Raw genomic sequence first — 24,711 nt, forward strand, 5'->3', positions numbered from 1 at the left:
GAAATTCTTTTAGTATGTACTAAAACTTTCAGTTAAAAGAGTATTTTTACTAAAACTTCCAATTTTACTACCTGGAAAAACCTCTCTACACCACAGTGACTACAGAAAATGTTTAAATAAGAAGTGATGTTACTTTTACGCTTACTCTATGCTTTTAGGCTACATATATAAAGAAATTTAATATAGCACTTTAATTAATTAAATATATTATTGTGTTATCATATTATAATATTTACAATGAATAGTTGACTACATTTCGACAGATTCTTTAAACTAACACATGTGTTTGCTACAATGCATTTCTTCGACTCTAGAAGAAACATTAAGTGATCATGTTTTATTTTAATAGCTGTGCGAGAAGTTATTGATATATCGCTTGCGTAAGAGTAGGAAGTATGAAATAATTTTACTGCTCTACTGTGAACATAAAATATCGTACCATGACCAAAAAGAGAAATTTGATTTTTAAATGGTTATTACTCAGGCTTTAGAATGTGAATTCAATTATTTTAGAATGAATTAACAGATACTTTTTAATATAATTAAATTTGTATTACGTAGGAGAATGTAATGGAATACGGAAAAAAATGTCACAGTTAGCCATATTTCTTTTCTTAGTATTTTTATAGATAGACTACTTTTACAGTGGATAATACTGTAATTTTGTGTGATGAATGCAGATTTGATCGTGATAATATAGAAATGTATTGAAATAGTTTGACAGCCTATTACCAGACAGACTTAAGTTCACGCATCGTTAAACCACGACTGGATTTTGAGTTTCGTAGCAGCTCTATTTCTTTGCTTCTTTAAAATATATTTGGGCAGGGGGTAGGGATGGCATTTTTGGGTAAAGACAATGTACTTTATACATATACTTTAAATTATTCATGTATTACTTATATATTCCATAACTCCGTTACAGGGTCCGTACACCGTATTCGTGCCGACGGACCGAGCCTTCCGCGCCCTTCTGGTGCAGTTGGGGGGACCCGACAAGGCTGAGGAGAAGTTCCAGGAAAACCCGCGCCTTCTGAGTGGTGTAAGTACCAACTTCAGAACTTCTGATACACATTAGAGCAGGTTCATGTAATTAAAACGGCTACAGAAAAAAAACTGAGAAACTATTCAGTTTAATACATACATCATTTAAACAAATTATTTTGTTGATTTTAAGTATTTCATATAAACCTATGTTGAATAGTTTATGTAATTTGTTTTTTTTTACAATTGATTTTATTTTTTATAATTGATTTGACGTCTTAAAGTTGAGAGATAAAGATATTCGCAATACGCTTCTCGATTGTCTCAGAAAGGGACACTACTGTACTTATACTACCACCGGGTTTGTTAACTTAGTTATACATTCAAGTTTTTCAGCCTATCAGAGATTAGACCAAGGATGATGAAAGCTAGGGAGAGGAAACTTACTTCACGTACAATAGCGTGGGAAAAGTCTATAAGCTATCATCTGGCATCCATTGCACAGGAAAATGTACAGAGCAATCAAGTAATATTAGTTTTCTCAAACTTTCGGAAAATGCCTATTGTCTATACACTTTTATTAGGTGTTTTCTTGTATTACGGAGAGTTGTCATGCCAACGGAATTTTAATTCATTACTCTAAACGTAATGAAGTGAAAAAGTTCTAAACTAATAATTGTTACTGACCCGACAATCGAACCCGTGACCTCTCTTGTTGGTTTTCGTTTTAACACGATGTAATAACGTGCCGATCAAGAAAGGCGGTCTAATTACTTTACGTAGATTCACCCAATTGTTTCATACGCTTAATAGCGCAATTAACTTAATTGCTTGTAGCAGCTAATAGACTTTACGAAACACTACAGCACTGGACTCACACACAGTAAACCGCTTATTGCAGATGTAAGCGGTCCATCCACGATATTAAACATAATGCCGCAGATTTAGATTAAAGCAAACCGGTATTACGTGTAAACCGCGACCATAACTTGAACCGCTGACCGCTATAAAAGCGTGATGTAACATGTCTGGAGTAGCAGGATGTTAATTGCTGATGATGCAACAGTGGAAACCCAAATCAGACATTGTTTGGTGAGGAGAGGAGTAAACTGAAAATGAGTATTCATTCTGCCTACTCCTAAAAACCGCATACCGTATGGAGAGTATAAATTTTTCTGAATATCTGTCTGCTCCTAATTCATTCATTCGGAAAGTAAGGACCATTTTTTCAATCGATAACTGATACTTCTTATGGAATGGATATCAAAATTATAGGTGTGTGGACGTTAAAAATGAATAGTTTTGGAAGAAAACGGAAATTTGGTGTATGATTGTTCAAAAATATGTAACTTCCAGAGCCAAAACTCCCTTCAATGTTTTCATTTGAGAAATTTTGTAATGTGGATTGGATTAGGGTTCAGAGAAGAATTTTAAAGATTTTAAGAGGATCTCCTCAAAATATTGCTAATACAATAATATATTGAGATATTTTTGACTAAGGTTAATATCATCACTGCTAAACTTCAGATACGTTTGTTAAACACCTCTCGATTGATGGGACCTCTCTACAGCGAGATCGACAAATCTAGAGATTTTAACTAAGTTAGCAATGTTTCGACGTTCACCAGGAGGGTCCACTATTTTGGTACAGCAAACCCTTAAGTTGACACTTAAAACTTGACAACCTAATGATTGTCTACGAGTGGCGCATCCATACCAGAAATTGTCCATGTGCTGAAAAATTACTGCGAAGAACCTCGGATGGAGTGGATCTGGTTTTAAAAGGCTGAAGCAAGCCGAAACGAGAAAGGGAATAGGCTACCGACGTTAAGGGCTGGAAGAGAGATAACATCCCTTTGTTCTTCCAAAGGGGCATGGCTGAGACCTTCTACTGCTTACTACTATCCATTCCCCTTATCGTGCACGTAGTATGAGAATCTCAGCATGACGTGGCCCTACTAGTAGTAATAGTAATCCTCAACCACTATCCATCCTGAGTATCATGTCACTATGGAGCTGCGCCTAAGATTTCTTAATCTGAGTGCAATACATATATCTAACTCCTTGTCTTAGAAGAAATGTTTTGACGCAACGCAAACCAGACAACAGAAAAGACAGTCGTAGCATCGGCTTCATAAGCCTAATAGTTACTTGTTGAAGAGATTCAATCAAAGAAATTTTGAAAGGCTAAAAGTTAGTTTGGTAGGGTAGATAAGACATGGAAGAGAGTTGTGGGTATGGATAGGGGCTTTAAGAATTATTGTTGGGAGTGTTGAAGAAATAGAAATTTTAAGGGTGGAGGAGATTATATGTGTAAAACCCACGGTCCCTTGGTCAGCAATGACCCTGGGTCACTAGACGTGAGCCAATTTGTGCCCAGAGTTGGGTAACAGCTCTGAACTGAATAACGTGTCTGTATCATCTTTTATAATGTGAACAACAACGTAAAGTGGCATTGTTAGGCGGTTTATAATGACTTTATTCAGGACAGTCGGCTCATAGAATGGCTAACAAAGAGTCCCAATTACACGATACAAGTAAAGGGTTTCGTTATCGCTGTGTAAACATTTATACAGTCATGAAACTAAGTCTTTCGTGATGAAATTTACTGCTAAGTTGATTTACATTTTTTGCTTGCAATCCCTAAAAAGTTATTAAATAATTTGTTATTTTAATAACCCATCAATACAAACAGTTGACTGTAATACAATTATTTCCTATTGACACTGTGAATACATTCAGCATATCAACATATCAGCATATCTTACCTTGACAAATATTGTATTGTATAATCAAATGGCTGATTTATTTTATATCGACTGTAGTGTTATTATTCTGTAATCTATTAACAATAAACTAATTCTGGGTTTAAACATAAAACTATAGTGTAATTGTTTACGGTCAGGTAAGTAGATAGTTTCAAATAATTACTCACGTATTTCAACATAACATGCCGTAATAAGCAAAATCTTCTTTAAGCAACTTCTTGCAAAGACTAATGGACTATTTCTAAAGCTTCATAGTTCTAAGTCCGGAACAGAGAGGTCTCAGGAAGCAAAACCAACTTTTGATGCAGTTGCCCAAATCATCATGTCATTATCGATAGACTGAAGAGGCTCTACATATCTTTATACCTCTCTACGGGCTTTGATTATTGACATTATTAGACTCTACTGCATCATTTAAAGGAATATAGTGAGGTCTGCCATATCTTCAAATCTAAACACAGAGTAGGGTACAGAGTGTTTAGACTGGAAACATTCCTTTAATTACAAAACAAATTTACTTACAGTGTTACACAGGGTTTCGTATAATTTCTGGGTATATCAAAAATCTAAATGTACAGATAGCAAAATATAGCTATTTTATTCAATATGGGAACGAAACAACTCTCCGTATTAATTAATTAGCAATTAATGAGAAGAATTTATTTGAGCTAAACTTATGTGCAGTATTCAACACATTGCAATTTTAAAGCAAATAGTTTTAAAACTATAGCAATAACATTTTACTTCTGGGTAGAAACAGTATGCTGCAACAATGTTATGATGGTTAATGACCTTGATTTCACAAAACTCCTTGGAATACATCTTGATGGCAAGTAGACCAAGTAGACATCATATGTTACAAAATCGTATGCACATGCCTTTCGTAACTTAGCAAAATGTTGTTCTTTTAAAGTCTTAAAGGCAGTCAGCATATTTTGGCCTTATCTACCCCATTTAACTTTTATTTTTGGGTGGTTTGCCCTCAACAAGTAATTTAGGACCTTTCATCATTCGAACTGTTTGGAAAAGAAATGTTGATAAAAATTAAATAAAAGATACATACATTTTTTTAATGAAATAGCAAATATCAGTTATTAATGATTTAACAATTTTTGTTATTTTGTTGCAAAATTTACTACACAACCAAGTACTAAAAAACTATGTTCGGGTTTGTCACAAATAAAGTTTTATAATCACAAGTCTGCTTCACTCAAAAATAAATTATTTCATTATGAAATAAATTATAGTCAAAATTTGTATAACAACATAAATCAATAAATACTAAATCAAAATATAAGTTCTGATCAAATAAACTAAAAAACTTCTAGATAAAATTAAACAGAATCATTTATTTATTCATTAAAAATTTGTTCATTCATTTATTCAATTCAATAAAGGTTTTTACATCGCGTTTACATTCTTTAGCAGAGCTAATACAGACATGTGAATTGTCAGAGTCAAACCAACAAATAAATAAAATGAGTAATTAAAAGTATAAATAAAAGGCTCAACACAATTATCTAAGGCGTGTAACAAATATAAATAGATAAATTAAAAACTTAAGTACTCTTCAATAAACTGATACGTCCGGTTTATGAGATAGCATTTTGTAGAATTTTTTAAATTGAATTAAATATTAATTTTTTAAAGAATCGGGCAATTTATACTAAAAGTTTCAATGCAGAATAATACACTCTCTACTTTAAAGTTGTACCTGAAGATCAGGATATGTAGTATCTCATTCCTTGTATTGTAAGGGTTTAATACTTGTTTTATATGGAACTGTTTACACATTAGATTTGTAAAAACTAAAACTCCAAAAATATACAGAAATGGTAGGGTCAAAATTTTTGTATTTATGACAAATGGTTTACATTAAATGACTATCGAGATCGGAGCTTAAACATAATTTTTATAATGCGTTTTTGCAATTTGAAACACATTTTTTAAGTTTAACGAATTTCCCTAAAATACCATCCCATATCTCAGGTGCGATAAAACATATGCGTAGTCGACAGACTTAATAATATCAAGATTTGTTACAAAGTTACGTTTTCTCTAAGCAAAACAAGCTGTATTTAAATATATTATTATTTGCTCTACGTGTTCATTTCGTTTAAGGTGTATGTCTACTACTACTACCTCAACGAGTTTTTGAGAGTGAACAACTTCAATAATGAAAATTTACTTCTGGAAGCTGGTTTAAAAAGACATGAGCTGAATTATTTGGATTTTTTCTTGTTGAGCATCTGACCGTTAACGTTAAACCAATTACTTGTTTCACATAAGGACGTTTACAAGGCATTTTCACACTCCGCCAAATTATCTACTGTTACTGTTTCAGTTGTGTCATCTGCAAATAATGTAATGGACGGACAAGGTTATGTGGAAGGTCATTAATACAAATTAAAAACAGTATATATAGCCCAATACTGACCCTTGGGGAACTCCACGTGTAATGGTTTCCCCTGTTGAAATGTGTGTTTTCGTTGATTGAGCTTTGTATGAGACTCTGTTTTCTTTTAGACAAATAAGAGCTATCGTACTTATCCTGTCGTAAACATTTTACACGTAAGCTATAACAACCAAGTTTTAGTAAGAGCAAATTATGTTCATCGCAATCGAATGCTTTTAGTCAAGTCACATACAATAGAAGCGTTTTAATGCTTTTTGTCAATGGAATTTAAGACTGACTCCAATAAAATGCAAACAGCAATCACTGTGGAAATTTTTTAATGAAACCAAATTTTATATTTTTCTAAATGTTTAAAAATACGATTCATCATTACTTTTTCAAAGATACAAACATAGGATTTTTGGAGGGTTTGAAAAAATCGATAAAGCGATATTGTCTATAGTTGGACATATCTCTCTTTTAACCCTTTCTTTTTAAAGAGTAGGTTTTCTATAGAAAGTTTTAGTTCTTCTGGAAAAACCTCTGTCTGAAAAGATGCATTACGCCTGCCAATGGAGCAGAAATCTCCATGGCAGACTGTTCAATGACAGAGGTTGGGATGGTACCCCACCCAACCGATTTTATACTTTTAAGTCTCATTATAATTCGATGAGATTCCTCCAGGAGAGTTGGGAAAACATTGTTGGATACGACTTTTAGTTTGTCTCTAAAGGTTTATTGCAGGGATTAAATCATCTTTAAAATTCTTTTTAATTTTTGGCAACACATACAAAAAATGTGTTGAAGAAGTTTGTAGTTTCACTAGATTAAACTATATTTTCCCCGTTTTAAATTTTCCTGGTGTTTACTGACAAGTTTGTCTGTTTCATGTTGAACCACTACCGACACACTCTTAGATTTATTTATCTCACCGGAGATGTGCCTGTCGTTAACCGTCCTTTTATCGGTAGTGATTACTTTTTTTAATATCTTACAATATTTCTTATACTGAGTGGACAGACTTGTACCCCGGAAGTCGACTGCTCTCTGGGTTTTAAATAAAAGCCTGATTCGTTCACTGATACTTAAATTCCCACAGTCATCCAAGAGACTGTGTTTAGCTTATTTTTCTTTCGTAGCGGTTTCAGAGGGAAAAGACTCAAGCAAAGTATAAACAAATTAAAGTTATTGAGGGAACCAGCATAACTATTTAATTTGAAATTAAGTTGAGATATAAATATTCTAACATGTTCTTTGTTAAAAAGTCTCTTGTAATGAGTTTTGTTACAGAAGGGTTTGCCTCAATCCTGAAACGGTACATGAAAGAAATGTCATTTTGCGATCTGATAAACTGGGTTCAAGGGTATATGTCTGGGCTGGAGCAAATTAGTTACTATGTTATCAATTCCAGTTGAAGATTGTTTCTTTACTCTATTGGCTTCAGTAAAACTCATACTTAGCCCAATATATATAATTCAATTCTTAAACTCAATAGAATCTTTATTTATTAGTTTTGGCTGAAAAAATGTAAGCATTTCTTCAAGTAAACAAATCGTCTATTGAACTACTTGAATTTCAGTGAAGAGACACGATATAGTATAAGTCACCAATATGACTTACTTCAATTGCAGAGAACTCGAAACTGCCTTCTGAACAGCTCACATGACTCGGTAAAGGAATACTTTTACATTGAAGTTCGTTTCTTATCAATATTATAGTGCCACCCGCACGTTGTTGTATGCGTAAATATATAGATACAGGCTTATAACCCGTGAAAGTATTAAAAATAGCGCACTGTCACTATCAGTCCATGTCTCTTGAAACATAACACATCAGGACGCTGTGGGAGGGATTGTATGACGACCGTTAGCTCAGGCATTTTATGATTAGCACTTCTTATATTAAAAGCTAACCACAGTTCAACATTGAAACCAATGAAACTTTTTCTCTCTAAAGGACCCAGGGTTGTCAGCGTGAAGGAAGATTGTCAACCTCATCATTTACATTATTATACAACATCTAGTAGGAGGAAAACCTCTTTGCGGTAAGTAACAGGTTATGAGTAGTTGGTTTCAGCCTTTCCTCTGGAAGAAAGCGCTAGAACTTTAATTTCAAATACACCTCCATCCTCCATGTTAATACCGTTATACCCCAAGCGATGGTAACGATTGCATCATTTCACTTCGAAGTGTAGGCAAAAAGAAGAAAGTCAACAGGAAATTCAACTTTCATCTGGAATCTAGTATTTTCGCCCCCATTTCCCCTGTATTAGCAAGTGCCAGTCTAGATATTGAGAGCGCTGCTTATCCTACTGCCGCTACATCACATCTGATTGTGGGAGGCCCTGACGGCTTTCCCCGGCCAGCCATCGCACGTCGCGGACGTGAGGCCCGTAATGCGCAAACAACTGTGGAACCCATTCACCACCCGATTATTTCCTGCTCATGACACTTATGATGGGAAAAGTGTATTGTTAGAAAACTGGATCGAGATTGGAAGCTGATTGGATTCCTAGATAGCGTGTTTCGGGCCATTGGGTGCTGTGGAGTTGCGCAACGTTGATTTGCTCTGGTGTTACACTTACATGGTCTCGCTTTACCTCTTTAGGAAATTGAAGACCGGCAGGAAATTATTCTGTAGTGTTGTACAGTGAAATTCCTTTGTTTAGTGCCGAATTGCTTAGTAAACCCTTCATTGCGACTGAAATTAACACCCCTCCCCTCCCGAACATTGCCTTAAAAGGGATTGCCGATGGCCAAGCGGTCTGATGTAGGACTTTGGATCTGAGCTAGAGATAGAGCAGGTTCAAATCCTGTCTGTGACCTTTGCACTTTTTATCAGTACCATCGACCTTGTACTGTATCGACGCTCCTCCTTATTCTGCTTGATTCTCGCACAGGCTAGTGACCCGTGAGGACGGGCAAAATAAGACTTGAAAGGGGATCAGTTTCTCTTTTTATTGTACATGAAGTTCCATAATTACCCAACATGCGATATAAATTCTAGTTTGACGTTTATGGCGATGGTCATAACGAAAGACCAATCTTTTAAATTGTTTATCAACATGAAACAATCAATAATTACTAAAATAAGTAATTCTCACACAATTTAAACCAACTACGGCTAGTTTATTCACACGGGCCTCTCACTTTGGGTGGTGACAGAGGTCGCTTCTAGAGAAAGTGGAGAGATATTGGGCACTAAGATTATCAGGTGACATTTGACCTCAGTGGTACATGTCCGTGTCCATCGGCCGCCTTCAGCTGTACGGACCGGTCATTCAGGAAGTTTCGTTGTGACATCATAATAATTCCTCTTCCCACGCCCTCTGAAATGATTAATCCAAAAGATAACCCAGAGAAAATTCAAAACTTCTAAAAAGGATGATAATAAGACGCTGATTTTAGTTATTAAACCAACTTTGACTACAATTAGTTACAGCTGCAAGTGTATTGATTGTAAAGTATGTAATTAATTACAACATTTCTACAACAACGACGATCGGATAATAAATGGAAGGAAAGATTTTTCTATAAATGACAGTCGGAAATCATGTTTGTGGACTCCGTTTGAAAGGGATAAAGAAAATGGAAGTTCGCTATGACCACTTTTAAAATACCAACAAGAAACAAGAAAAGAAATGTTGCATTTACCCAATGATTAACATGAAAATAGTTTTTTTAACCAATTAGGGATCAAAAATTTACTGTATTTGGTGAGCTCTTATCCGATCGGCTAACAGAAATACAGACAAAGAGCCTCCTTCACTCTCAACACCGTTGATGAAAGTAAGAGATGCATTTTATTAAATTTGGTGTTGTTAACTTTTCAAACAGACGTATGTCATATTCTTAAAATTCCAACATAATATCTTTTCCATCAGGAATGGATATAATGTCTGCTTATGTCTAATATTATATTTCACAAACTGTTGCATGAATCTCCCACTTTAATAAAACCAAACGTTTTCTTCATCTGAAGTTAGAGCCAATACGTTTTTGAGTTGGTCTAATTTTTGAATTTAAAACTGTTAATGTAGTGTGGTCAGCAAAGGGATTGGAGATCGTTTAAGTGTAACTAAAATAAAACTGGAGCCAGATCGGAAAGAATTTGTTTGTGTATTTGATGCTATATCCATTATTCATATTAAAATCATGTAGAACAGATAAAATTAAAAAAAAAAAATCTATACCACAGTTGTTTCTTAACTAAGTCCAGTAAAGGTTTTTCGTCAGGACTTAAAGCTTAGCCGTCAGATTCAGAATATCCATATAACCTATTCGAATACAATTTTAAAGTCTTCATCGAAATATATTGAATTTGATGATAATGTTGTGTTCATTACGTAATTAATACAAAAGTAGCTAAATACAAAAATACTACTTAATTTTGTACAAAATTAAAATCCAACATCCCAACAGAAGAAGTAATCAGTGCTATGAAGATTTCGAAAGTAATGCTGATCGTGTTGCTAAGAGTTTCTGATTGGCATTTATTGTTCATCTTCCAAGATATATGATTAGATAAACAAAGATACTTGATGTTCCTGATGAATGGGAAGAACTTGATGTCTTTGGAATGACTATGTTCTCGGCGTCGCGTCGTGCAGTGATGCTGACTCATCATCAAGGACTTGTCTTGTTTGTGTTGACCGTTCCTCTCGTAACATCTGCATTTGACACAATTCAAGTGTCAAGTCATGACAGGTTGGCTACACACTGCTGTGCAAGGGACATATCATTATTATATACATACGTACTTGTTGCACATCCCATAAAAATGTATTCGCAGTTTATCTTCACTGAATACTATAATACAAGGTAGGAGTACGCCACACCACCACGTGTCTCGGAACAGGCTTCACTGAGTTTGTATGTACACTTTCAAGACTATTGCTCATTTCATTAGGACAGCATATTATGTTACTATTTTACATACTAAAATGTCATATGACTGCATTTAGTGTGTTTATTGTATTTAATATTCAAAACAGGATTCTTTCTGACGCGGGAACTACTACTTCTTGCAGCAACCGTAAGTAACCTTTCTGAGTCAACATTTCCTTGAAGAAAAAAAAATAATGACCAATCAGTGCAGTACTCGAAATACATCCACCATAATACCAGACACATTGAGTTCTCCATGGATTACGCTATGAGTATTTACATCCGACCAGTACACGGTTATGTCGATTAACAAGTCCATTTAGCCTCATCATACCACAAAATTGATCGCAAGAAATTCGGATTAGCCTGTGAGCGGTTAATTATTGTCTCACAGAATTTCAATCGTCTATCGGAATCATCCTCGTGAAGCCCTTGGAGTAAAGATGGGTGGTACGGCTTGAATTTTAATTGCTTTAACTCTTTGCACGCTTCTTTTTTTATATTTCTAGTTCAGCAGATAACTTACGAGTCTATTTACCGGGACTGCCTACAAAAGCTTGAACAATTGTCTGCAGGTTTTCTTCGTTGCAAATTGATTGTGGACGACCACACTTCCGGGCATTTAAATCGCTTCCTGTGTTTTCAAATTTCTTATTTAATTTCCGCATATACTGTAGAGCGGGTATCGCGACACCTGGATATTTACCACTAAATTCTTCAATTATTATAGCAGTATTTTTATTATGCTTCCACCTCAACTGAAGGATATAAACTCGTTGTTGGGTTTTAAACATTTTAAAAACACACACAGACAAATAAAAGATGCAAAGAGCGTCACTTTACACTAGCCACTGAAACAGACAACAATAAACTTACTCCGTGTTGCTGCCAACTTAACATTGTTACCAACCTATCGAAACAAAATATCCCAATTTATGGGGAAACTGACATATGCGCCACCCTGTATTTAAACAAAATTATAGTTAGAATTAGTGAAGCAGCAAGCAATTTCCAGCTGAACAACTAAAACACGAAAGGTATATATTTTTTAAATTGCATACAAAACACTCCTGAAATAATCCTGATGAGTTTTAGGATTCTGAATATTGAATATGAATTCAGAGAGCAGTTTTATTAATTTTTAGTTATTGAAAATACCATTTTAGGGTGTAACTATGTTAATTCGGGTGTAAAGGACTTCTTCGGGAATACAATATGTATTCTATAATTACCGAAAGAGACTTGATTTCCAGTTAAAATGCGAGAACACTACACTTATCTGCAAGGCTTGAAAATCCTGGCACGCACAGAGTAATTAATTCGTAACGGACGAGTTTAGTATCTGTAGGATCCCGAGCGTGAGCGCGAATAGACTGCTACTTCGCCTCACTAATGTTTGTACTTTCCCTTCGTCGTGACGGTGATAAAGATCAATTTTTAAACAATTGCTTCATGAATGCAAAAGATTCACTGTTTTTCCCAAATGTCTGTTTTGAGAGTTCAGAGGAGATATTGCGTGTATACTCAGAAGTCGGTTCAGATGCGTGAGATCTGTTGGGACTTTCAGAATACAGTCCGTGCTTCCGGAGTGGTTTTAGTACTGTTTGGGTACTCAAAACCGCTTGCAGAATCTAAGATCCGTTCGGAGGATTAATTGGGCAAGACTAAAAAACCAATTTGGGGATACGGGATTGATAGAACAAATTGAGGGCCCGATACCAGCGGGAAAATCTGAGGTCGGATCGAAACCTAGGATTTCTTAGAGAAACTCATATCTACAGGAGTATTGGATTCTGCTTTGAACTGAGGAACGTGGGATTGGTTGGATTGTCCGAACACACGTAGTACATGAGCTACAAAACGGAGTTGAAAATCCAGAAAAAGGAGGTGGCCTAAATTTTTAAAATAGGGTTTTTGAACCTCGGAAATCCCAGAAAATTCTTATTACTCAGTTTTGGGCGAGAAATCACAACATCACATTTACTATCTGATTGAGCAAGATAGCAAACAAACTTAAAATACTATTGTTTATATAGTACTCAACATAATCAGGTGAAATCTCCCAGGCAATTAAGGATACATTTGATGTGAATTAATTTTGTAGGATTAGTTGGTTGGACAAAAAAATTACATTTAAATTGATTTGTGATGTCGACTTCCCCGCAAGGTATATGACAAAGGATTCCCTAACTCTTTTTCTAGGTAATATTGAGTACAATGAAACATAGGGTGCTGTGGGCTTGGAAGGCTAGACCGTTAAAATAGCCATTCAAGAGCGCAACCTAGAGAGGATGGATGGATCCTCATGGTGAAAGAACGTGTCTTCCGCCTGCGAATTGATGATGGGCGCGCATCTTTCAGAAAAAATTTGGATTAAGATATAGAAAACACCCACAAACTATATAGAGACCGTATTGTTTAGACTAGCATTCTCGATGAAACGACTATGACTAAACAAGCATAGTACAGCGTCAGTAGAAAGTTTGTACGTGATTATCCACTATGTTTATGCACGTGGTAGTTGAAAACAAGTTTTATTCCTATATAAATATAAAATAAAAGTTAATTTAGCACAGGTTTAATTCCAAGGAGGTTTCCATGTATTGGAGATTGTTTTTACAAATACAAGTTGCAAAAGAACCCTGGCACAGTGTTATAAGCGGCACGGTTGTAGTGATGACTTTTTCTAAGACTTTTTATTTTCTTTCTACGCCAATAGCATTTTAATTGATCACACTGAATTTTTCATGAGAAAGCCGTGTAAACCAACTTACAAATTTGTTATTGAACTCTCCGGGAATCGAACCCGCGATCTCTCGGTTGGAAAACCTCAGCCTTACCACTTCGCTACGGAGAAGGTCATCAACCTAAGCTGAATTGTGGCATAAGATCAGTTCTTAAGCCTGATGAGGAACGACATTATCAGATATGGTGCACTGAAAGGCAATGGCTGTAATATATATCATACCCATTGACTCTGATATAGTGAGTATAGTCCAAGCGTTTCTGAGTTTGCACTACAGCGATGGTATCAAAGTTTCGGAATAACCTGTCTTTAAGGTAAACTCATTCTTGAGCTCCAATATTAACGCTAGTGTTCTCTCTTATCCAATATCGACATTAGGATCCTCTAAGGCAACTGTGCGTATTGTTTTAGGTGCTACAAAATTAATATTAGACTGGAATAGTCTATTCACACAAGTCACGTATGTGGTAGTTCCGTACATTACCCGTCATGTATTGTTTTATTGATACAGTGTAATAAGGTCAACAAATACTCAAACAGGACCATCACAATATCTTGGTAATCTGATGATTAGACGCAGTTATCTCTTTATGATTTCCAAATCCTCTTGTCTTAAAACCATCATAATTCTAGAGAAACAAGGTAACCGTTGAGTATTATTGATGTATTTACCAAGAGACGTTTAATATATTTTTCCAGACTTTCAATACTCTACCCTACTAAAAACGAAAAGTTTAACTCCCTTCCACTCTTTATTTTTTGTCCAAATGATTGTTTTCAAAAACAACTTATCCCAAAATGTCAAAAACCTCACAGTTTCAGGACAACAAAGTTGAGGACGACTGCACTTACTGAGAGTTGTTTATAGTAATTTCCACATTGTGGATACTCTACCACAAACAAGCTGATACTCTCTCATCATCAGTCGTCCAGTAAGTTCAAAGGATTGTTTTCTAAATCAACTTATCCCAAAATGTCAAAAACCTCACAGTTTCAGGACAACAAAGTTGAGGACGACTGCACTTACTGAGAGTTGTTTATCGTAATTTCCAGATTGTGGATACTCTACCACAAACAAGCTGATACTCTCTCATTATCAGTCGTCCAGTAAGTTCAAAGGATTGTTTTCTAAATCAACTTATCCCAAAATGTCAAAAACCTCACAGTTCCAGGTAAACAAAGTTGAGAATGACTGCACTTACTAAGAGTTGTTTTTTAGTATATTTTACAGATTGTAGATACTCTACCACAAACAAGCTGATACTCTCTCATTATCAGTTCGTCCAGTAAGTTCAAAGGATTGTTTTCTAAATCAACTTATCCCAAAATGTCAAAAACCTCACAGTTTCAGGACAACAAAGTTGAGGACGACTGCACTTACTGAGAGTTGTTTATAGTAATTTCCACATTGTGGATACTCTACCACAAACAAGCTGATACTCTCTCATCATCAGTCGTCCAGTAAGTTCAAAGGATTGTTTTCTAAATCAACTTGTCCCCAAAATGTCAAAAACCTCATAATTTCAGGACAACAAAGTTGAGGACGACTGCACTTACTGAGAGTTGTTTATCGTAATTTCCACATTGTGGATACTCTACCACAAACAAGCTGAAACTTTCTCATCATCAGTCGTCCAGTAAGTTCAAAGGATTGTTTTCTAAATCAATTTATCCCAAAATGTCAAAAACCTCACAGTTTCAGGACAACAAAGTTGAGGACGACTGCACTTTACTGAGAGTTGTTTATAGTAATTTCCACATTGTGGATACTCTACCACAAACAAGCTGATACTCTCTCATTATCAGTCGTCCAGTAAGTTCAATGGATTGTTTCCCTAAATCAACTTATCCCAAAATGTCAAAAACCTCACAGTTTCAGGACAACAAAGTTGAGGACGACTGCACTTACTGAGAGTTGTTTATAGTAATTTCCACATTGTGGATACTCTACCACAAACAAGCTGATACTCTCTCATCATCAGTCGTCCAGTAAGTTCAAAGGATTGTTTTCTAAATCAACTTGTCCCAAAATGTCAAAAACCTCATAATTTCAGGACAACAAAGTTGAGGACGACTGCACTTAACTGAGAGTTGTTTATCGTAATTTCCACATTGTGGATACTCTACCACAAACAAGCTGAAACTTTCTCATCATCAGTCGTCCAGTAAGTTCAAAGGATTGTTTTCTAAATCAATTTATCCCAAAATGTCAAAAACCTCACAGTTTCAGGACAACAAAGTTGAGGACGACTGCACTTACTGAGAGTTGTTTATAGTAATTTCCACATTGTGGATACTCTACCACAAACAAGCTGATACTCTCTCATTATCAGTCGTCCAGTAAGTTCAAAGGATTGTTTTCTAAATCAACTTATCCCAAAATGTCAAAAACCTCACAGTTTCAGGACAACAAAGTTGAGGACGACTGCACTTACTGAGAGTTGTTTATAGTAATTTTCCAGATTGTGGGTACTCTACCACAAACAAGCTGATACTCTCTCATTATCAGTCGTCCAGTAAGTTCAATGGATTGTTTTCTAAATCAACTTATCCCAAAATGTCAAAAACTACACAGTTTCAGGACAACAAAATTGAGGACGACTGCACTTACTGAGAGTTGTTTATCGTAATTTCCAGATTGTGGGGTACTCTACCACAAACAAGCTGATACTCTCTCATTATCAGTCGTCCAGTAAGTTCAAAGGATTGTTTTCTAAATCAACTTGTCCCAAAATGTCAAAAAACCTCACAGTTTCAGGACAACAAAGTTGAGGACGACTGCACTTACTGAGAGTTGTTTATCGGTAATTTCCAGATTGTGGGTACTCTACCACAAACAAGCTGATACTCTCTCATTATCAGTCGTCCAGTAAGTTCAATGGATTGTTTTCTAAATCAACTTATCCCAAAAATGTCAAAAACTTCACAGTTTCAGGACAACAAAATTGAGGACGACTGCACTTACTGAGAGTTGTTTATCGTAATTTCCAGATTGTGGGTACTCTACCACAAACGAAGCTGATACTCTCTCATTATCAGTCGTCCAGTAAGTTCAAAGGATTGTTTTCTAAATCAAACTTATCCCAAAATGTCAAAAACATCACAGTTTCAGGACAACAAAGTTGAGGACGACTGCACTTACTAAGAGTTGTTTATCGTAAATTTTACAGATTGTAGATACTCTAACCACAAACAAGCTGATACTCTCTCATTATCAGTCGTCCAGTAAGTTCAAAGGATTGTTTTTCTAAATCAACTTATCCCAAAATGTCAAAAACTTCACAGTTTTCAGGACAACAAAATTGAGGACGACTGCACTTACTGAGAGTTGTTTATCGTAATTTTCCAGATTGTAGGGTACTCTACCACAAACAAGCTGATACTCTCTCATTATCAGTCGTCCCAGTAAGTTCAAAGGATTTTTTTCTAAATCAACTTATCCCAAAATGTCAAAAACATCACAGTTTCAGGACAACAAAAGTTGAGGACGACTGCACTTACTGAGAGATGTTTATCGTAATTTCCACATTGTGGGATACTCTAACCACAAACAAGCTGATACTCTCTCATTATCAGTCGTCCAGTAAGTTCAAAGGATTTTTTTCTAAATCAACTTATCCCAAAATGTCAAAAACCTCACAGTTTCAGGGACAACAAAGTTGAGGACGACTGCACTTACTGAGAGTTGTTTATCGTAATTTCCACATTGTGGATACTCTAACCACAAACAAGCTTGATACTCTCTCATCATCAGTCGTCCAGTAAGTTCAAAGGATTGTTTTCTAAATCAACTGTCCCAAAATGTCAAAAACCTCATAATTTCAGGACAACAAAGTTGAGGACGACTGCACTTACTGAGAGTTGTTTATCGTAATTTCCACATTGTGGATACTCTACCACAAACAAGCTGAAACTCTCTCATCATCAGTCGTCCAGTAAGTTCAAAGGATTGTTTTCTAAATCAATTTATCCCAAATGTCAAAAACCTCACAGTTTCAGGACAACAAAGTTGAGGACGACTGCACTTACTGAGAGTTGTTTTATAGTAATTTCCACATTGTGGATACTCCTACCACAAACAAGCTGATACTCCTCACATTATCAGTCGTCCAGTAAGTTCAAATGGATTGTTTTCTAAATCAACTTATCCCAAATGTCAAAAACCTCACAGTTTCAGGACAACAAAGTTGAGGACGACTGCAACTTACTGAGAGTTGTTTTATCGTAATTTCCACATTGTGGATACTCTACCACAAACAAGCTGATACTCTCTCATTATCAGTCCGTCCAGTAAGTTTCAATGGATTGTTTTCTAAATCAACTTATCCCAAAATGTCAAAAACCTCACAGTTTCAGGACAACAAAGTTGAGGACGACTGCACTTACTGAGAGTTGTTTATCGTAATTTCCACATTGTGGATACTCTACCACAAACAAGCTGAAACTTTCTCATCATCAGTCGTCCAGTAAGTTCAAAGGATTGTTTTCTAAATCAATTTATCCCAAAATGTCAAAAACCTCACAGTTTCAGGACAACAAAGTTGAGGACGACTGCCACTTACTGAGAGTTGTTTATAGTAATTTCCCCACCATTGTGGATACTCTACCACAAACAAGCTGAAAACTCTCCTCATTATCAGAGTCGTCCAGTAAGTTCAAATGGATTGTTTTCTAAATCAACTTATCCCAAAATGTCAAAAACCTCACAGTTTCAGGACAACAAAGTTGAGGACGACTGCACTTACTGAGAGTTGTTTTATAGTAATTTCCACATTGTGGATACTCTCTACCACAAACAAGCTGATACTCTCTCATTATCAGTCGTCCAGTAAAGTTCAAAGGATTGTTTTCTAAATCAAACTTATCCCAAAATGTCAAAAAACCTCACAGTTTCAGGACAACAAAGTTGAGGACGACTGCAACTTACTGAGAGTTGTTTATCGTAAATTTCCAGATTGTGGGTACTCTACCACAAACAAGCTGATACTCTCTCATTATCAGCCGTCCCAGTAAGTTCAATGGATTGTTTTCCTAAATCAACTTATCCCAAAATGTCAAAAACTTCACAGTTTCAGGACAACAAAATTGAGGACGACTGCACTTACTGAGAGTTGTTTATCGTAATTTCCAGATTGTGGGTACTCTACCACAAACGAGCTGATACTCTCTCATTATCAGCCGTCCAGTAAGTTCAAAGGATTGTTTTCTAAATCAACTTATCCCAAAATGTCAAAAACATCACAGTTTCAGGACAACAAAAGTTGAGGACGACTGCACTTACTGAGAGATGTTTATCGTAATTTCCACATTGTGGGATACTCTAACCACAAACAAGCTGATACTCTCTCATTATCAGTTCGTCCAGTAAGTTCAAAGGATTGTTTTCTAAATCAACTTATCCCAAAATGTCAAAAACCTCACAGTTTCAGGACAACAAAGTTGAGGACGACTGCACTTACTGAGAGTTGTTTATAGTAATTTTCCACATTGTGGATACTCTACCACAAACAAGCTGAAACTTTCTCATCATCAGTCGTCCAGTAAGTTCAAAGGATTGTTTTCTAAATCAATTTATCCCAAAATGTCAAAAACCTCACAGTTTCAGGACAACAAAGTTGAGGACGACCTGCACTTACTGAGAGTTTGTTTATAGTAATTTCCACATTGTGGATACTCTACCACAAACAAGCTGATACTCTCTCATTATGTCAAAAACCCGTCCTGAGAGTTGTTTATCGTAATTTCCACCTGTGTGGCTATCGTTCAATGGATTGTTTTCTAAATCAACTTATCCCAAAATGTCAAAAACCTCACAGTTTTTCAGGACAACAAAGTTGAGGACGACTGCACTTACTGAGAGTTGTTTATCGTAATTTCCACATTGTGGATACTCTACCACAAACAAGCTGATACTCTCTCATTATCAGTCGTCCAGTAAGTTCAAAGGATTGTTTTCTAAATCAACTTATCCCAAAATGTCAAAAACCTCACAGTTTCAGGACAACAAAGTTGAGGACGACTGCACTTACTGAGAGTTGTTTATAGTAATTTCCACATTGTGGATACTCTACCACAAACAAGCTGATACTCTCTCATTATCAGTCGTCCAGTAAGTTCAAAGGATTGTTTTCTAAATCAACTTATCCCAAAATGTCAAAAACCTCACAGTTTCAGGACAACAAAGTTGAGGACGACTGCACTTACTGAGAGTTGTTTATAGTAATTTCCACATTGTGGATACTCTACCACAAACAAGCTGATACTCTCTCATTATCAGTCGTCCAGTAAGTTCAAAGGATTGTTTTCTAAATCAACTTATCCCAAAATGTCAAAAACCTCACAGTTTCAGGACAACAAAGTTGAGGACGACTGCACTTACTGAGAGTTGTTTATCGTAATTTCCACATTGTGGATACTCTACCACAAACAAGCTGATACTCTCTCATTATCAGTCGTCCAGTAAGTTCAAAGGATTGTTTTCTAAATCAACTTATCCCAAAATGTCAAAAACCTCACAGTTTCAGGACAACAAAGTTGAGGACGACTGCACTTACTGAGAGTTGTTTATCGTAATTTCCAGATTGTGGATACTCTACCACAAACAAGCTGATACTCTCTCATTATCAGTCGTCCAGTAAGTTCAAAGGATTGTTTTCTAAATCAACTTATCCCAAAATTGTCAAAAACCTCACAGTTTCAGGACAACAAAGTTGAGGACGACTGCACTTACTGAGAGTTGTTTATAGTAATTTCCACATTGTGGATACTCTACCACAAACAAGCTGATACTCTCTCATCATCAGTCGTCCAGTAAGTTCAAAGGATTGTTTTCTAAATCAACTTATCCCAAAATGTCAAAAACCTCACAGTTTCAGGACAACAAAGTTGAGGACGACTGCACTTACTGAGAGTTGTTTATAGTAATTTCCACATTGTGGATACTCTACCACAAACAAGCTGATACTCTCTCATTATCAGTCGTCCAGTAAGTTCAATGGATTGTTTTCTAAATCAACTTATCCCAAAATGTCAAAAACCTCACAGTTTCAGGACAACAAAGTTGAGGACGACTGCACTTACTGAGAGTTGTTTATAGTAATTTCCACATTGTGGATACTCTACCACAAACAAGCTGATACTCTCTCATTATCAGTCGTCCAGTAAGTTCAAAGGATTGTTTTCTAAATCAACTTATCCCAAAATGTCAAAAACCTCACAGTTTCAGGACAACAAAGTTGAGGACGACTGCACTTACTGAGAGTTGTTTATAGTAATTTCCACATTGTGGATACTCTACCACAAACAAGCTGATACTCTCTCATTATCAGTCGTCCAGTAAGTTCAAATGGATTGTTTTCTAAATCAACTTATCCCAAAATGTCAAAAACCTCACAGTTTCAGGACAACAAAGTTGAGGACGACTGCACTTACTGAGAGTTGTTTATCGTAATTTCCACATTGTGGATACTCTACCACAAACAAGCTGATACTCTCTCATTATCAGTCGTCCAGTAAGTTCAAAGGATTGTTTTCTAAATCAACTTATCCCAAAATGTCAAAAACCTCACAGTTTCAGGACAACAAAGTTGAGGACGACTGCACTTACTGAGAGTTGTTTATAGTAATTTCCACATTGTGGATACTCTACCACAAACAAGCTGATACTCTCTCATTATCAGTCGTCCAGTAAGTTCAGAGGTCAGTCGTCTGACCAGACCCACGTGGATGTGGTACTTTCACCCGTGGGTGTTCCCATGCTCGCACACCGCTGGCGATGGTGATGCTATCTCTCCTCGGTGGTCTTTGTATGGAGTAATGAGTTTGTCTATAGAAAAGTTCTCCTGCTATTGCACAAGGCGAGTCTTTACGTTATGTCTAACTCGTATTACGTCCAGTTACGTAAATAAACGTCGGATATTCTAGTTGGCGTGAGAGATAAGTCAACACAAGCAGACTATAAAATGGCGTGATCTACGGACTGCCAAGTAATTACGAGTTTTCAATCAGGCATTAAATCACTATCCTATGTGATAATGTGGCCATAGGTTGTAAAAATTTGAGTTTCAACGAACAACTGATAAATGTCTTGCAATCTTAAAAAGACAAAACTCCTCAACAAATTGCTGTTTAAAATAAAATTTAATATCCAAATTGTGTTATTTTTGTAAAAAAGCTATCGCATTATTCTAGTGAAAAGTGAGTAAGTCACACATCGACATTTAGTCACTAAAGCGGTTTTCATCAATATTATTCTTTCTGAAGGTAATTCTCTTAGAAGCTTATAATTTTTCTGATATTTTACATTTAAAACTCATTCAAATTGTTTTCCAAAATCAAGATCCTCAATCACCCCTATATTCTCGTTGTAACTTATATTGATTTCATACTAAGATCAACATTTTAGATTTACCCTCCAATTAGATTCCACCTCTCAACCATAGGAATAATGAAAAGTGGAAATTCAAATATACAAGACCTAATATTTCCTAAATCATTCCTTATTTATTTATCTCCCATGTTTTTAGTTGATTGGTCTACAAACATCCTTGTGACTTCAAAATCTGATAACCCAAAAATGCTGCTATCGATTTTCAAAACACTTTACCTTAATGGAGGTGAACCATTAACATAAATTCATTTTTAAACCAACACGAGCTAAAATTGAAAACTAAATTGAAAGAATATTTAACGAATTGAAATGCCGATAAAATTTTGTCACGGATGTCATAAATCCATTTAGGTTTTGGAACTAATAACAGGAAAGATTTCGAACACAATGGAATGCTGGTGACCAATGAATTTATTTTCGATAGTATATAAATTAGGCAAATGTTACACAAGCCTATCGACTTAAAAAACATATTATCAAAATATTACTACAAGGGCTTTCATTGAGTTGCGTGGAAAACCCAACAGGTTCAGACGCCTGTTATATGAGGGTCGTGTGTCAGAAGCTGGGCACTCGGACGCAAGGTACTATGCAACAGAAAGCCCCGAAGGGCCCAGACGGTACAAGGGTTAATCGCCAGACGATGGAAGATATTGGGATGATCTAAGTATCGAAAACTATGGAGGTTTAATCCTGGAGGCTATGGAACGAACTATCAAGAAGGACCGCAACAAAGACAATCCAGATCTAGACGTCTCAGTGAGCCTAGTACTACAACTAGTGAATAGAATTTATTTGTGATGCGCAGTATGAAGTTAATGGTAGTCAGTCTAGTGATAGGATAGTTCTGTGAATTTCATTCAGTGAATTGCTTGACATTCCTTATAGACTTTCTTAATAAACAAGGTAGGAGTAAACCACTCCACGTAACAGGTGAAAGGCTTCGCTGGAGGTTGCATGCAGAGTTTTAAGTACATAAAACATGTGTTACTATATGTTATATGAATAATGCGTACATAATGTTATATGAATGTACGCAGTTTGTTTACAAATGTACTTGTTCTGCAATTTTCTCGTTGCCATTATAGTTAAAATTAAACCAATGTAAAAATGTTCACTAACGCTTAGCGAAATCTCAAAGAGTGATATGAACCATTATCGAATGCTGTGTTGCCTATATCGAAATGAAGTGTCATGCAAAATTTCAAGTCTATAGGTAATTTCGCTTTCAGAGATATCGAGCGTACAGACATACAGAAATACAGATTTTACAATCCCTCTAGTGATACACTTCGCTAACGCTCAGGCAATGATATTGCAGAATGTACTAGACCTTTGAAAACTGTGGGGGTAGGAGTGAAGGTATAGTCTTATTTTTAACCGTTGAACAAACTTTGATACAGTAGAAATTTTTTTAATAATCTAAATCTATATTTGGAAATGAAAGTTTCTGCAATTGATTTAGGTAAAATTCCCGTTGCGATCCTCCAGTTTTATGTAACTTCATTTATTTCTTATTTAAAAATTGTTTTATCTTAATTGGTCAATTGTTAACCGAGCTAATAACCAAGCAACTATTGTTTCTTGGTAAATCAAATAATACACATACATATTATACTGTTTTTAAACACTAACAAAAAATCAATAAAACTGATACAAGCGATCTGTGTTTATCGTGGCTACGATCATAGTTTTATCTTTACTCGCAGTGCTGCGCTAGTGATGCTAACAACATGAGCTAGTTGTAGTAATGTCTGCTTGGCAGCGCTAACGACCATCTATAGTAAAGTACACACAATCAGTAAAATATTATGTAATAAGACAACGGATTACAAAGATGAATTTCAAATACATGCGTTTGTATTAGAAATAGGCATTTTTTCTTATTGTATTATAAATATTTTTAGTTCAATATAAATAAAACAGTGACTTATACTTGTTTTCTTAAAAATGCAGTATATACATCCCTGTTAATGAAACGATATTAACTTACTGACTTGTGACTTATTTTATCATAGTTTGTTTATTCTAATGTTATTATCTTTTAATTTTATTTCAAATCTACTTTGATTTATTATTTTTGCTTGAGAATTACTAAATTCTGCCTAGTCAAAAGTCGAAATCATATTCCGTGCATTCTTGTAAAAAATGCCATAAATGCATAATGGTAAAGTAGGTAATTAAAACCAGTGATTTATGTTGCAACTCATCAGTAGCATAATGCTTGAAAATATTTCAATTAGAATTAGAGGCTAAATAAAACGAATTTTAAACACATTTTAAAGAGGTGATTAAGCACTAAAAACACTTTCAGTTATCTTAAATACAACATAATTGAAAAGAAAAAAAACAGGAATCACTAAACCGTCATGAAATAATGAGACAAGAACAATAATAGAATTTGGGAAACAATGTCAGTGGAATTAAAGAAATAATGGCACTCTCTTTCAGATGGAATTCAAGAAATAATGGTTCCCACTTTAAGTAATCTAGGACGCAATGGCTCTCACTTAAGTGAACCCGTTTAGTGATAATCCGAAAAA

At 35.5% G+C, this 24,711-nt stretch overlaps 1 protein-coding gene across 3 annotated transcripts in view; it reads left to right on the plus strand.

Moving 5' to 3' along the window:
• LOC124364961 (proteoglycan 4) overlaps nt 1-24,711 on the plus strand; it is a 105,987-nt gene that overhangs the window by 71,091 nt on the left and 10,185 nt on the right. For 2 of the 3 annotated variants that reach the window (XM_046820813.1, XM_046820814.1), the window contains exon 4: nt 927-1,042. In XM_046820813.1, the coding sequence (XP_046676769.1) occupies nt 927-1,042 (116 nt within the window). Of the gene's footprint in view, nt 1-925; nt 1,043-24,711 lie in introns of all 3 variants that reach the window. The other variant, XM_046820815.1, reaches the window with a different exon arrangement.

This window comes from Homalodisca vitripennis, chromosome 6 (assembly GCF_021130785.1).
Source record: "Homalodisca vitripennis isolate AUS2020 chromosome 6, UT_GWSS_2.1, whole genome shotgun sequence".
In the NCBI taxonomy this organism is placed as follows: Eukaryota; Metazoa; Arthropoda; class Insecta; order Hemiptera; family Cicadellidae; genus Homalodisca; species Homalodisca vitripennis.